The sequence below is a fragment of the Microcaecilia unicolor genome, chromosome 6 (genome assembly GCF_901765095.1).
Source record: "Microcaecilia unicolor chromosome 6, aMicUni1.1, whole genome shotgun sequence".
Lineage (NCBI taxonomy): Eukaryota > Metazoa > Chordata > Amphibia > Gymnophiona > Siphonopidae > Microcaecilia > Microcaecilia unicolor.
This window is the reverse complement of record NC_044036.1, coordinates 144332431-144347570: the sequence shown is the minus strand read 5'-3', so window position 1 is coordinate 144347570 and position 15140 is coordinate 144332431. Positions and strand designations below refer to the sequence as shown.

The 15140-nt window shown below is 48.0% G+C and overlaps 1 protein-coding gene across 2 annotated transcripts in view; it reads left to right on the top strand.

Annotated features, from left to right (window-relative positions):
* The first annotated feature begins 7 nt into the window (after positions 1 to 7).
* The window catches only part of LOC115472033 (serine/threonine-protein phosphatase 4 regulatory subunit 2-like), a 53528-nt gene continuing 38395 nt past the window's right edge, over positions 8 to 15140 (top strand). For both annotated transcript variants that reach the window (XM_030206070.1, XM_030206068.1), the window contains exons 1-2: positions 8 to 116; positions 575 to 656. In XM_030206070.1, the coding sequence (XP_030061930.1) occupies positions 83 to 116; positions 575 to 656 (116 nt within the window). In that variant the 5' untranslated portion in view covers positions 8 to 82. The remainder of the gene's footprint in view (positions 117 to 574; positions 657 to 15140) is intronic.

Below are 15140 nucleotides of genomic sequence, written 5' to 3'. Positions count from 1 at the left end.
GGGGGGGGGAAGCGACATTACCCCCTCCAGGAACAAACCGAACCCTATAGCCCCGCACCCTGCTCCTCACCTGGGAAGAGACATGGACGTCGACGGACTTCAGGAGGCTTTGAAAGGTGGCTGCTGGGCTGAGGCGCCCTGAGAGCCGGGGTGCCGGCAGGGAAGGGGACGGGTGGGCAGACAGCGGGGGCGGGGGAGGGGAGTGTGCCGCCGAGCCCCGTGGTCTGAGTGTGAATGGAAGGAGGGTGGGCGACTCCCGGGTCTCCCCCACTCGCGCTCCCAGGGCGTCAGCTCATCCCATTCACAAAGTCCCGCAGTCGCTGCCTGCAGCGTTTTGCAAACTTTTCAACACTTCACGATATGTCTTTAACTTAACCCGCCCTCTCGCCCCTCGGATCAACGCTCCGCTCGCTCCCCGCCGGAACCCTCGGAGGACTTTATACAAAGTTTCAGTTCATTTGCTCTCTCTCTCCGCCCCCCCCCCCCCCCCCCATTTCACTGTCCAAAGCAGGTGTCCCTATGCTCTGCTAAACTCTCACTCCTTGTGTGTGTGTGTCCTGTGTCTCTCTTCCAGATTTTGAGAAGAGGGGGAAGAAAGAAGTGTGTCCTGTGTTGGATGAATTTCTTGGTCACGTCGCAAAGACCGGAGAGACGATGTGAGTCTTTAATGTGTGTATTTTGTCGGGGCCTTTCACAAGTAGCCTTTGACACACACCACATCCGATGCTGGGTTATGTATTTGGTAATTTAATGCCCGTCTTTTACCTCCTCCCCTCCCCTTCCTTCCTGATCCATTCATTTCACCTACTGTGCATCAGTCTCGATCACTTTATATTGCAGTTTCTATGCATAAAAAAAATGTGTCTACACACACTGCATGTGTATCTAGTAGCTGCAGCCTGGAATAGAACATCCGAGGCCGAAGTTTGGATTACTTTGGTGGTATAGTTTATTTGCTTGGTTGTCAACTCTATTAATCTGGGAAAAATTGGAGGGCCTTCTTATTGCTCTTAATAAATTGGAACGTGATTTTCCAAAGTAGTTATCCTTAAACTGTAGCTTTGCATTTCTCTGGGAGCTTTTGTTGCCATGGGGAAACAAAAGGGAATTCTCAGGCTGTTCCATTTAGATTGGCACAGTGAAAATATGAGATTTGTATTTACTTTTTGTACTGATGTTTTAGTAGTAGTAGTAGTAGTTGGGAGTTGGCAGCTTTCTATGGCTTTGCTTGGCGGGAGGGAGAAAAAGACATTTGTGTGACGCCTATGCATGAAGATTTCTCTTAAGGCCTGCCTGCAGTATGACATCATTTGCTAAATCTGTATGAAAGCTGGTGCAGGAAAAGTGAGAAGTACCGAAGGAGTTACTAATGTTTACCTCTAGTTTCTGCCTTACTACTACTTCTTGCTTTTAGTGTGCTTCCTGCTGAATCCATTTAGGAAAGGAAATGGGGAAACTTGTTGGAAAGCACTGGGCACGCACGTTTCTCTAGTTCTATGGTAATAGATCTATATTTCAGAAACCGTGTTTGAATAGGTTCACTAGCAGGCGAGACTTCAGTATCTCATTGTATAGATAAAACCGGCTCCACTTTATGGCTCTTTCAATTGCATTAACCTCCCTTCGGAGGTTAGTTTCCAGCAGATCTGTGATTTTTCTCTGATCGGGCTGGCGTTGCTTTTAGTTGGCTCAAGTGGCAGGAAGGGGACGCGGTCATTCGGTTTTCGAGTCGGTTGTAAGCAGCTGCTGCTAGGCCGTCCCTGCTTCCAGAGGCCTACCGTGCCAAAGGCATTCAGCCGAGCCTGTGTCGTTCACGCTAAAGGCAGCAGCTGCATCATTTGTGTCGTTCGTTGAAAACTCTGGCTCAAAGAAAGGCAGCTTGAATATTTGTTTCGGATTGTAAGGTTTATGTGCACTGAGCCAAAAGCTTTTAGCGATTTGTAGTAATTGCACATGATCTTTGTAAATCGTGGCCTTTAAAACATTTTGAGAGGAAGCTAGACAGTACAGATAATGGTCTATATATTGGTGGGTTTTTTTTCAAGCCCTGCACATTTTCTGTTTTTCTTTATTTTATTATTCACACACCTATGCCTGCTTAAAAATAAAGGTTGTCATTTTTTTGCAAGTGCCACTTTTTCAGCACTTTTTTTTTTTTTGACATCTCAGTTCTCCCTCCTTTTCTGACCAGTTCACTCAGAACTAGGTTGGGGTCTGGTATCATTAGGCTCCTTTGTACTACCTGGAGACCTACTACCCCTGCCCCACCCACATTTTTAAATATTTATCCTTCTCCCTCAACAAACTCTGTTGGCTCACATGTGATTATTCTGGTGTAGCCTGGTGCTTTGTGGAATCTCCCAGCCATGGGCCCTGACTCTAACCATTTTAAAGTGTTGTTTCCATGCAGTGATCACATGGTCTGGGGACTATACTGCTGCCATCTAAGCATGCCAGCCTAGCTGACTTGGGAAGGGGAGGAATTTGTAATCTGCAGTTAGCATCGGAGCCTAGAATAGGGATAAGGTTGGTGGGATGTGTCATTGTAAATTTGATTGCCCCTTGGTATCAAAATATGGTGTCTTCTCTAAAAGTGATTTTGCTAATTCTCCAGTCTCATTTGTTTTGGGTGTTTTTTTTTTTGTCTGTTAGGTATTACTGCTAGAAAAGTTCCTGGATAAAAATGTTAAATTGCCAAATTTATTTCTGCAGCGACTATATAATTGTTTATTGTATAATATATGTGCATGAAGCAAAATAACTCATTTGACTTGCTAGTACCTTCAGAATTCTATTGCCTGCTGTCAGAAGGGAACATTTATTTCAACAAAAGACTTCTCAGGTGAAGATAGTTATTCTACTAAACTTCAGGGAGTTAATGTGGCTTTATGTGCTAGATATGAAACTGGGATCCTTGATTTTTCCTTATACCTGTAGCTATAGACGGAGAAAATGTTTATGTAATGTGTTGTTCCTAGGAATCAGTAGCTGGCAAATTGTGCATTGATGGCAATTAATAGGCTGCCGTCTGAAGTAAAAGTTTATTATAAATTATGATGTTGCTGAAGTTGTAACTTTGAATACCAGAATTGTAGAGTGCCATCAAGACACAATTTCTCTTATATATTTGCTTAAATGTGACATTTGGGGAATGATAGCCTGTAAAATGAAAGATACTGTGAAGTTTAACGATGTGATGTGCATTGTGTAGTGATTTCTATTTGGAATAGAGATGGGTATATACACACTTATAATTAGGGTTTCTATTTTAGGTGTTTAAAATTTAAGTGCTTATTTTTTAGCTAATTAGTGGTTCTTTGAGGATGCAAAGTTTAGCGTGTTCATGGTAACAGGTATTGCTGGGTACCTTTTTGAGCTGAATCAGATGTATTTATGTAGCCAAGGAGCCGTTGGTATGGAAGAGAGTGTTTGAATGAAGAGGCATTTTTTAGTGTTCAGTAAATACTTTAAACTGTCCTTGATATAAAAAGATTTATCTGTGTTCATCAGTTAAATCTTAAAATTGAAAACAATATATATAATGTTAAGGAATATGCAGATAGCTAATTCAGATTAGCTTTATAGTCTGCTCAGCTGTCAGTTCTACATGAATACATAAGTACTGCCATACTGCCATTTGCTTACTTTATTTATTTATTTTTTTGTCTATTAGATTGTAAGCTCTTTGAGCAGGGACTGTCTTTCTTCTATGTTTGTGCAGCGCTGTGTACGCCTTGTAGCGCTATAGAAATGCTAAATAGTAGTAGCAGTAGACCAAAGGCCCATTAAACCCAACATCCTGTTTCCAGCAGTGGCCAATCCAGGCCACAAATACCTGGCAAGATCCCAAAAAAGTGCAATACATTATATGCTTCTTATTCTAGAAATAAGCAGTGGATTTTCCCCAAGTCTATTTTAATAATGGTCTATGGATTTTTCCTTTAGGAAGCCATACAAACCTTTTATAAAAACCCACTAAGCTAACTGCTTTTACCACGTTCTCTGGCAATGAATTCCAGAATTTAATTATACATTGAGTGAAGAAAAATTTTCGATTAGTTTTAAATTTACTACTTTGTAGTTTGGTTGCGTGCCCCCTAGTCTTAGTATTTTTGGAAGGAGTAAACAATCGATTCATGTCTACCCATTCCACTCCACTCACTTTATAGACCTTTATCATATCTCCCCTCAGTCGTCTTTTCTCCAAGCTGAAGAGCCCTAGCCACTTTAGCCTTTCCTCATAGGTAAGTTGTCTCATCCCCTTTATCATTTTCATTGCCCTTCTCTTTACCTTTTCAAATTCCACTATATCTTTTTTGAGATGCAGTGACCAGAATTGAACACAATATTCGAGGTATGGTCACACCATGGAGCGATACAAAGGCATTATAACATCCTTATTTTTGTTTTCCAATCCTTTCTAATAATACCTAACATTCTATTTTCAAAACTATTCAGAGAAGTCTGCGCTTTTATTCTTTTCTGTAGCATCTGCTACGTCATACAAGGTTCAGCGTTAGGAGTCACGGAAGGAGAAAGGGACCTGGGAGTCATCATTGATGATACGTTGAAATCTTCTGCTCAGTGTGCTGCTGCGGCTAAGAAAGCAAATAGAATGTTAGGTATTATTAGGAAAGGGATGGAAAACAAAAATGAGGACATTATAATGCCACTGTATCGGTCCATGGTGCGATTGCACCTAGAGTATTGTGTTTAGTTCTTGTCGCCGCACCTCAAAAAAGATATAGTGGAATTAGAAAAGGTGCAGAGAAGGGCGACAAAGATGATTAAGGGGATGGGACGACTTTCCTATGAGGATAGGCGAAAGCGGTTGGGGTTCTTCAGCTTGGAGAAAAGGTGGCTGAGGGGTAATATGATAGAGGTATATAAAATAATGAGTGGAGTGGAAAAGATAGATAAGGAGCGTCTGTTTACGCTTTCCAAAAATACTAGGACAAGGGGGCATGCGATGAAGCTGGAGTGCAGTAAGTTTAAAACAAGAGAAAAATTTTCTTTACTCAGCGCGTAATTCGACTCTGGAATTCGTTGCCAGAGAATGTGGTTAAGGCGGTTAGCTTAGCAGAGTTTAAGAAAGGTTTGGACGGCTTCCTGAAGGAAAAGGCCATAGAATGTTATTAAATGGACGTAGGGAAAAATCCACTATTCCTGGGACAAGCAGTACAAAATGCTTTGCTCCGTGGATCTTGTCGGGTAATTGTGACCTGGATTGGCCACTGTGGGAGACAGGGTGCTGGGCTAGATGGACCTTTGGTCTGTCCCAGTGTGGCGATGCTTATGTCTTATATCAAATGTTGTGAAGATTACAGTAGTACACAGTTATGCTACCAGTATCTGTCTTAACTTCCTTCACTCTGTCTAGCATGCTTCAATAAATTGTCTCAGATTTCAAGACCCTTTTCCGCACATTATTTGACCTCTTCCTGCACATCTTGGGAGTATGGGAACCACAGGTTAAGAACCTCTGTACTAGTTACTCCAGTGTCTTGGAGTACAATAAATTGGTTAGATCATGTAACTTAGTGCCCTCCTTCCCAAACTTTATGCATCCATGATACCACTTCGCAGGGCAAACACATGTGCGATTCCAACTCTATCTAGCTGCCTGTGCTGCTGCTACAATCCCTACTGTTGTATTGGCTCCAACGCTGTCATAGTCCATCTTCTGTCAAGCCTATTCATGCCTGCCTTATTGATTGATTATCTTTATGAGGAACTTTACCCAAGACTTGACATAAAACTTAAAATGTTATCACCATAACAATAGTAAAATTACAAATAAGTACAATTACAGTCAGAAGGCAAATTTAATCCTATTAGGAATAATGTACAGCATCAGAAATTATTCTACTGAGCTGTTTTAATTTGTATATGGCAAATAAGATAAATGTCAGCAGGGTGCAATGGATACATGGAGGAACATTCTTACAACAGATATACACATGACTGTGGAGGTAGTCAGTACATTTTTACTGATTCTGTCTCCAGCTTCAAATAAAAGGTACTTTTATCATTTAATACTTATATATATATTTTTTGCTCAGCTTCTTTAAGACTTCAAGTATATTTTGTGGTCTGTTGGTCCTAATTTTGTACATAAAGAAGTATCCTAAGTTTCTGTAACTAATTAAATTTCTGCTAGACTTACTCTACATAGGAGTTGGAGTGGGGGTCAGACAGTATGAAAATAGTCATCAAAAGTTTGGTGTACAGATTCCACAGCCCTGGATATACATATAACATAGATAGAAGCATAATATTATACGACTGGAGAAGGGGGTAGATAGAAGCATAATATTATATGACTGGAGAAAGGTGGCTAAAGGACTTTAAAGATATTAAAGAGCAATGGTAAGAGTGAGCCTTGGGGTACTCAAGATAAGGACTATATGTAGGAAGGTTTTCCAGAGAAGTTAACAGAGAAAGTTCAACTTTGTAGGAAAGGGGTAAACCGTTTATGTACCATTCCTGCAAGTCCAGTGCCGTCTAGTTGTTTAAGGAGTGGTCATTGATCGAAGGCTATTCAAAGGTCTGAGATTACAAGGTCAATATTTCCTTGATCAGGTATTGAGTGAAGTGTTCACCAAGAAGGGAAGCCAATGCTGAAAACCTGCCTGGTGAGGATGATGTGTCAATGAATGTTCTATATGGGAAAGAAGTTGGTGAAAATATTTTTTCAGTTAGAGAGGAAACAAATCTTAGAGACAGGTCAGTAGTTGGATGGTTGGGTTGAATCAAGGGAGGCTATTTTTCAGAATGGGATGCACTGTTGAATGTTTCTTAGAGGAAGGAACTGAGCCCATTGAAAGACTATGATTAATTAAAAGAAGTGATATCAAAGTTTGAGATGAGATTTAACCAGGTAGATGGGAGTGGGTCCATTGGACAGCTAGTTAATCATATAGAGGATATTGTGATGGTAAAGCATATTTCCTTAGCGTCCCTCCGGACCGGACCAGGATTGGACTCTTGGGTTGTTCTCGCCTACCAGCAGGTGGAGACTGAGAAAAACTTGTGACTCTGGAAAGCCAATAAGAGCCCTGGTCATGTGACCCTAGCCTCAGTATTTTCTCAGTCTCCCAGCAGGTAGGAAGCGAGCCCATTAGTCTCTCTCTTTATCTTTCTCTTTTAGAGGTTAATAATAAGAACAACAATGCTACCTCTTCTTCTGTGCCTAGGAATTCTCTGTTAGACGCTGGTCAGGTAGGGATTTCTTTTCCTTTCTTTCTTTTACAGCCTCTGGGGGTGTTAAACTCGGGGTGCCCCCGGGTCCCTCCCCCCTTCCTCCTCATCTCCCATACGTAGCTGGGAAGGGCTACCCTTTGTTTAGCAAGGTGTAGGCCTCTGGGAGAGGCAGCCACTCTGGAAAGTCCCACATTTTTAACCAGCAAGCTCAGTTGTTTAAAAAAAACAAAAAAAAAAAAACAGACTGCTATTTTATTCTCTTCAGCACTGTTCTTTTCTAGCTCGGCTGTATTGTTTGGCCATTTTTAATAGGCAGCCATTTGTTACTCTAAAGGAATTAAAAGAAAACGAAATTAAGACAAGAAGCTTTTTCCTTCTCCAGACTTTTACTGGCAGTCAGCTCTTTCTTAGCTCAGCTTTTAAAATATATATGTATGGATATATAGATATATTTATATATTAATACTAGCGAATTATTCAGCGTCTGTGTCTTTAAAGGGGCGATTTTTTTCTTCACAATTATTTTCCTCAGTTTTCTTACATTTAAAAAAAAAAAAAAAAAAGGCACGAATCGCTTAGGCGTGGGCACGCTCTCCGACGATCTGTCGACAAAGCTCATGTTGAGACGTGCTGTTTATCAGCGTCGGAGGAGAGGCTAAAGTTTTTGCTATTTCCTGCTTCGTCACCGTCATCTCTGCCTTCGTGTCCTCCATGTTTTTCTTCTTCGATCCTCGTTCTTTTTTACTTTTGGCGCGATAGGACACCATTTTTGAATGCAGCGGCAGTTTCATTTCCGCGGAAGCGTTGCTTTTATTCTCCGAGGACAAGCAGGCTGCTTGTTCTCACTGATGGGTGACGTCCACGGCAGCCCCTCCAATCGGAAACTTCACTAGCAAAGTCCTTTGCTAGCCCTCGCGCGCCCGCGCGCACCGCGCATGCGCGGCCGTCTTCCCGCCCGAAACCGGCTCGAGCCGGCCAGTCTTCTTTTGTCCGCACTCGGTACGGTCGTGTTTTCGCCGTGTCGAGCCCCGGAAAGTCGACCTCGCGCGTCCAATTTGTTTGAACGTGTTTTTTTTTTCCTTCGGGAAAGCTTTGTCCTTGTCGGGAAGTGCTCCGGAAACCCCCCGCCGGGTTTCGTGTAAATCCTCCCCGTACTTCCAGCTTTTTTGCCCCGGTAAGTTTCTTTCGTCGTCGGGGTAGGCCTTTTTTCGGCCTCGGTCGAGATTTTTTCTCCCTCTAAATTTGGTGCTTCGAATTTCGCCATTTCGGCTTTTGATTTCGCCGGCGTGATTTTTCCGCCCATGACATCGAAGCCTTCCAGCGGCTTCAAGAAGTGCACCCAGTGCGCCCGGGTTATCTCGCTCACTGATCGACACTCGTCGTGTCTTCAGTGTCTGGGGGCCGAGCACCGCCCTCAGAACTGCAGTCTGTGTTCCCTGCTTCAAAGGCGGACTCAGGTAGCGAGACTAGCCCAGTGGAACGTGTTGTTCTCGGGCTCTTCGTCGGCATCGGCACCGGGATCTTCGAGTGCATCGACGTCGTCAGCGTCCAGACCATCTTCCTCGGCCGCCCCTGCATCGAGTGCATCGAGGCATCGGGCCTCTGCATCGGCGCCGAGACATCGGATAGCTGCATCGACGTCGGTGGTACCAGGACCTCGTCTGCTGATGTCGTCGGACGGTGGTGCATCGGGTGGAGTGCAGGTGAGGGCTGTCCATTCCCCTGCTGGTGGCGGTGAGCCCTCGGGTGGGTCTCCGCCTACCCTGAGGGCTCCTGCGGTACAGCCCCCCGAGATCGACCTTCTTCAGTCTCGGCCCCGAGGAAGCGACGGGTGGATTCGACGTCCTCCTCGTCGGTGCCGGGGAGCTCCGGTGACATGCTTCGGAAGAAATCGAAGAAGCATCGACACCGGTCTCCTCCCCGTGTCGGCACCGAGAGCTCTGGGTCGCCGAGGGATTCGGCACCCAGCAGGCATCGGCACCGAGAGGACCGCTCACCCTCTGTTCAGGAGGTGTCGATGCGCTCCGCTCTGGACAGCCCGGAACAGCCTCCACGCCCGGAACAGGTACTGACGTCGACGCCTGCATCGACCTCTCAGCCTTTCTCTGCAGCCGCTCTAAACGAGAGCCTCCGGGCCGTTCTCCCAGAGATTCTGGGAGAGCTGTTGCGCCCTACCCCTCCGGTACCGGCGGTGCTTGCGCCACCGGTACCGTCGAGCGTGGCGCCGGCTGGCCCATCGCCCAGGTTGAGGTCCCCGACGTCGGTACCGCGTGCGGTACCGACCGCGGCCACCTCCCAGGAAGGCTCCCCGACTACGTCGGCGGAGGGAGCTTCGCCGATGCGGGCGAGGGAGTCTACCTCTCGACGCCCCCATCGTGGACAGGGTTCCACGGAGTCGAGCAGGGCGAGGTTGCAGACACAGGTCCGTGAACTTGTGTCTGACACCGAGGGTGAGGCCTCGTGGGAGGAAGAGGAAGATCCCAGATATTTCTCTGACGAGGAGTCTGGGGGTCTTCCGTCTGATCCCACTCCCTCTCCTGAGAGACAGCTTTCTCCTCCCGAGAGTCTGTCTTTTGCCTCCTTTGTCCGGGAGATGTCTACGGCCATCCCCTTCCCGGTGGTTGTGGAGGACGAGCCCAGGGCTGAAATGTTTGAGCTCCTGGACTATCCTTCTCCACCTAAGGAAGCGTCCACTGTTCCCTTGCACCATGTCCTGAAGAAGACATTGCTTGCGAACTGGACCAAACCATTAACTAATCCCCACATTCCCAAGAAGATCGAGTCCCAGTACCGGATCCATGGGGACCCAGAGCTGATGCGCACTCAGTTGCCTCATGACTCTGGAGTTGTGGATTTGGCCCTAAAGAAGGCTAAGAGTTCTAGGGAACATGCTTCGGCGCCCCCGGGCAAGGACGCTAGAACCTTAGACTCCTTTGGGAGGAAGGCCTACCATTCCTCTATGCTCGTGTCCAAGATCCAGTCTTACCAGCTCTACACGAGCATACACATGCGGAATAATGTGCGGCAGTTGGCGGGCTTGGTTGATGCTCTTCCCCCTGAGCAAGCCAAGCCTTTTCAGGAGGTGGTCAGGCAGCTGAAGGCGTGCAGAAAATTCCTGGCCAGAGGAGTTTATGACACTTTTGATGTTGCGTCCAGGGCCGCTGCTCAAGGTGTGGTGATGCGCAGGCTCTCATGGCTGCGTGCCGCCGACCTGGAGAATAGAGTCCAGCAGCGGATTACGGACTTGCCTTGCCGTGCGGATAACATTTTTGGCGAAAAAGTCGAGCAGGTGGTAGAGTCTCTCCACCAGCGGGACACCGCATTCGACAAGTTCGCCCGCCGGCAGCCTTCAGCTTCTACCTCTACAGGTAGACGATTTTTCGGGGGAAGGAAGACTGTTCCCTATACTTCTGGCAAGCGTAGGTACAATCCTCCTTCCCGACAGCCTGCGGCCCAGGCTAAGCCCCAGCGCGCTCGCTCTCGTCAGCAGCGTGCGAATCAGCAAGGCCCCGCGGCTCCCCAGCAAAAGCAAGGGGCGAGCTTTTGACTGGCTCCAGCAGAGCATAGCCGACATCCAAGTGTCAGTGCCGGGCGACCTGCCTGTCGGAGGGAGGTTGAAAGCTTTTCACCAAAGGTGGCCTCTTATAACCTCCGATCAGTGGGTTCTCCAAATAGTCCGGCAAGGATACACCCTCAATTTGGCCTCTCAACCTCCAAATTGTCCACCGGGAGCTCAGTCCTACAGCTTCCAGCACAAGCAGGTACTTGCAGAGGAACTCTCCGCCCTTCTCAGCGCCAATGCGGTCGAGCCCGTGCCATCCGGGCAAGAAGGGCTGGGGTTCTATTCCAGGTACTTCCTTGTGGAAAAGAAAACAGGGGGGATGCGTCCCATCCTAGACCTAAGGGCCCTGAACAAATATCTCGTAAAAGAAAAGTTCAGGATGCTTTCCCTGGGCACCCTTCTCCCCATGATTCAGCAAAACGATTGGCTATGCTCTCTGGACTTGAAGGATGCCTACACACACATCCCGATACTGCCAGCTCACAGACAGTATCTGCGATTTCAGCTGGGCGCACGCCACTTCCAGTACTGTGTGCTACCCTTTGGGCTCGCCTCTGCGCCCAGGGTGTTCACAAAGTGCCTAGCTGTGGTAGCAGCGGCGCTTCGCAGGCTGGGGGTGCACGTGTTCCCATATCTCGACGATTGGCTGGTGAAGAACACATCCGAGGCAGGAGCCCTGCAGTCCATGCAGATGACTATTCGCCTCCTGGAGCTACTGGGGTTTGTGATAAATTACCCAAAGTCCCATCTTCTCCCAGTGCAGAAACTCGAATTCATCGGAGCCCTGCTGGATTCTCGGACGGCTCGCGCCTATCTCCCAGAGGCGAGGGCCAACAACTTGTTGTCCCTCGTCTCGCGGGTGCGAGCGTCCCAGCAGATCACAGCTCGGCAGATGTTGAGATTGCTGGGCCACATGGCCTCCACAGTTCATGTGACTCCCATGGCCCGCCTTCACATGAGATCTGCTCAATGGACCCTAGCCTCCCAGTGGTATCAGGCCGCCGGGGGTCTAGAGGACGTGATCCACCTGTCCACGAGTTTTCTCGAATCCCTGTATTGGTGGACGATTTGCTCCAATTTGACTCTGGGACGTCCCTTCCAAATTCCTCAGCCTCAAAAAGTGCTGACCACGGATGCGTCTCTCCTGGGATGGGGAGCTCATGTCGATGGGCTTCACACCCAAGGAAGGTGGTCCCTCCAAGAAAGCGATCTACAGATCAATCTTCTGGAGTTGCGAGCGATCTGGAACGCTCTGAAGGCTTTCAGAGATCGGCTGTCCCACCAAATTATCCAAATTCAGACAGACAATCAGGTTGCCATGTACTATGTCAACAAGCAGGGGGGCACCGGATCTCGCCCCCTGTGTCAGGAAGCCGTCAGCATGTGGCTCTGGGCTCGCCGTCAAGGCATGGTGCTCCAAGCCACATATCTGGCAGGCGTAAACAACAGTCTGGCCGACAGGTTGAGCAGGATTATGCAACCTCACGAGTGGTCGCTCAATTCCCGTGTGGTGCGACAGATCTTCCGGGCGTGGGGCACCCCCCTGGTAGATCTCTTCGCATCTCAAGTGAACCACAAGGTCCCTCAGTTCTGTTCCAGGCTTCAGGCCCACGGCAGACTGGCGTCGGATGCCTTCCTCCTGGATTGGGGGGAAGGTCTGCTGTATGCTTATCCTCCCATTCCTCTGGTGGGGAAGACTTTGTTGAAACTCAAGCAAGACCGAGGCACCATGATTCTGATTGCTCCCTTTTGGCCGCGTCAGATCTGGTTCCCTCTTCTTCTGGAGTTATCCTCCGAAGAACCGTGGAGATTGGAGTGTTTTCCGACCCTCATCACGCAGGACGAAGGGGCTCTGCTGCATCCCAACCTCCAGTCCCTGGCTCTCACGGCCTGGATGTTGAGGGCGTAGACTTTGCCTCTTTGGGTCTGCCAGAGGGTGTCTCCCGCATCTTGCTTGCTTCCAGGAAAGACTCCACTAAGAGAAGTTACTTCTTTCATTGGAGGAGGTTTGCCGTCTGGTGTGACAGCAAGGCCCTAGATCCTCGCTCTTGTCCTACACAGACCCTGCTTGAATACCTTCTCCACTTGTCTGAGTCTGGTCTGAAGACCAACTCCGTAAGGGTTCACCTTAGTGCAATCAGTGCATACCATTACCAAGTGGAAGGTAAGCCGATCTCAGGACAGCCTTTAGTTGTTCGCTTCATGAGAGGTTTGCTTTTGTCAAAGCCCCCTGTCAAGCCTCCTACAGTGTCATGGGATCTCAATGTCGTTCTCACCCAGCTGATGAAACCTCCTTTCGAGCCACTGAATTCCTGCCATCCGAAGTACTTGACCTGGAAGGTCATTTTCTTGGTGGCAGTTACCTCGGCTCGTAGAGTCAGTGAGCTTCAGGCCCTGGTAGCCCAGGCCCCTTACACCAAATTTCATCACAACAGAGTAGTCCTCCGCACTCACCCTAAGTTTCTGCCAAAGGTTGTGTCGGAGTTCCATCTGAACCAGTCAATTGTCTTGCCAACTTTCTTTCCCCGTCCTCATTCCTGCCCTGCTGAACGTCAGCTGCACACATTGGACTGCAAGAGAGCATTGGCCTTCTATCTGGAGCGGACACAGCCCCACAGACAGTCCGCCCAATTGTTTGTTTCTTTTGATCCCAACAAGAGGGGAGTGGCTGTAGGGAAACGCACCATATCCAATTGGCTAGCAGATTGCATTTCCTTCACTTACGCCCAGGCTGGGCTGGCTCTTGAGGGTCATGTCACGGCTCATAATGTTAGAGCCATGGCAGCGTCGGTAGCCCACTTGAAGTCAGCCACCATGGAGGAAATTTGCAAAGCTGCGACGTGGTCATCTGTCCACACATTCACATCTCATTACTGCCTGCAGCAGGATACCCGACGTGACAGTCGGTTCGGGCAGTCAGTTCTTCAGAACCTGTTTGGGCTTTAGGATCCAACTCCACCCCCCGAGGGCCCTGTTTGTTCTGTTCCAGGCTACACTCTCAGTTAGTTGGTAAATTTTTTAGGTCAATCTCAGTTATGTCCTCGCCGTTGCGAGGCCCAATTGACCAATGTTGTTGTTTTGAGTGAGCCTGGGGGCTAGGGATACCCCATCAGTGAGAACAAGCAGCCTGCTTGTCCTCGGAGAAAGCGAATGCTACATACCTGTAGAAGGTATTCTCCGAGGACAGCAGGCTGATTGTTCTCACAAACCCGCCCGCCTCCCCTTTGGAGTTGTGTCTTCCCTTGAAGTGTATTGTCTTGCTACATACTGGACTGGCCGGCTCGAGCCGGTTTCGGGCGGGAAGACGGCCCGCGCATGCGCGGTGCGCGCGGGCGCGCGAGGGCTAGCAAAGGACTTTGCTAGTGAAGTTTCCGATTGGAGGGGCTGCCGTGGACGTCACCCATCAGTGAGAACAATCAGCCTGCTGTCCTCGGAGAATACCTTCTACAGGTATGTAGCATTCGCTTTATGCTTTAGTTTCGAGACTGTAGAAGAACGGAGATATTGTTTCTGGGATAGTCTGGAGATTTGCAGCAGAGAGGTGTTTCCCTCGGGGTCTTTTTCTTCTAAAGACTTTCAGCTTCAGTTTCTATTCTCTCTATGTAAAGTATTCGGTGCTGCGTGTGTCTGGTTCCGCTATTCATATGTTAAAAATAATATTTTGATTGTCCCTTATGCTTTTATTCTTAGGTGGCCCCTATAGGGGATGACTGTATGTTTTGGTTTACTACTACTTACGCAGCGCTGTACAAATGAACATGAAGAGACAGTCCCTGCTCGACAGAGCTTGCAATCTAAATTGGACAGGCGAAACAGACTGCATTTGGACAGTCTGTTTGCCTTTTGGCGGTGCGTAGCTAGTGCACAGGGAGGATTTCCTTCTTAGTATGTTTGCTTTTTCTCATCTCAGGTATCCTAAATTTTTCCTTAGGCATGGTGGCAGTCAGGCATTCATTTAGCTGCACTTTCTATAAAAAAAAAAAAAACAGCTGCAGTGTGGTGCAATTGTTTTTTCAGAGCTATTTCTGTAAGATGTCTGTGTGTGTATATATATGTATATACAGTGCTTTTTTTGTGCCGGTACGCAACGGTACGGCGTACCGGCATCTTTTTCTCCTCCCCTCCCCTCCCATTACTTCCAGCGATTCTCTGCCTCTCTCCTGCCCTCCCATCGACGTGCAGCGATTTTTCCGTCCCTCCCCTGCCCTCACCTCTCTCATATCCAGCGATTCTTCGTTCCCCAGGGTCCACTGCCTGCCAGCCAGTCGGACTCAGAAGCGAACGGTGCAGGCAGCGATTGGCTGGCAGCGTTGTAGCTTCCCTCTGCAAGTCCCGCCTATGCGTAAACAGGAAGTTGTAGGCGGGACTTGCAGAG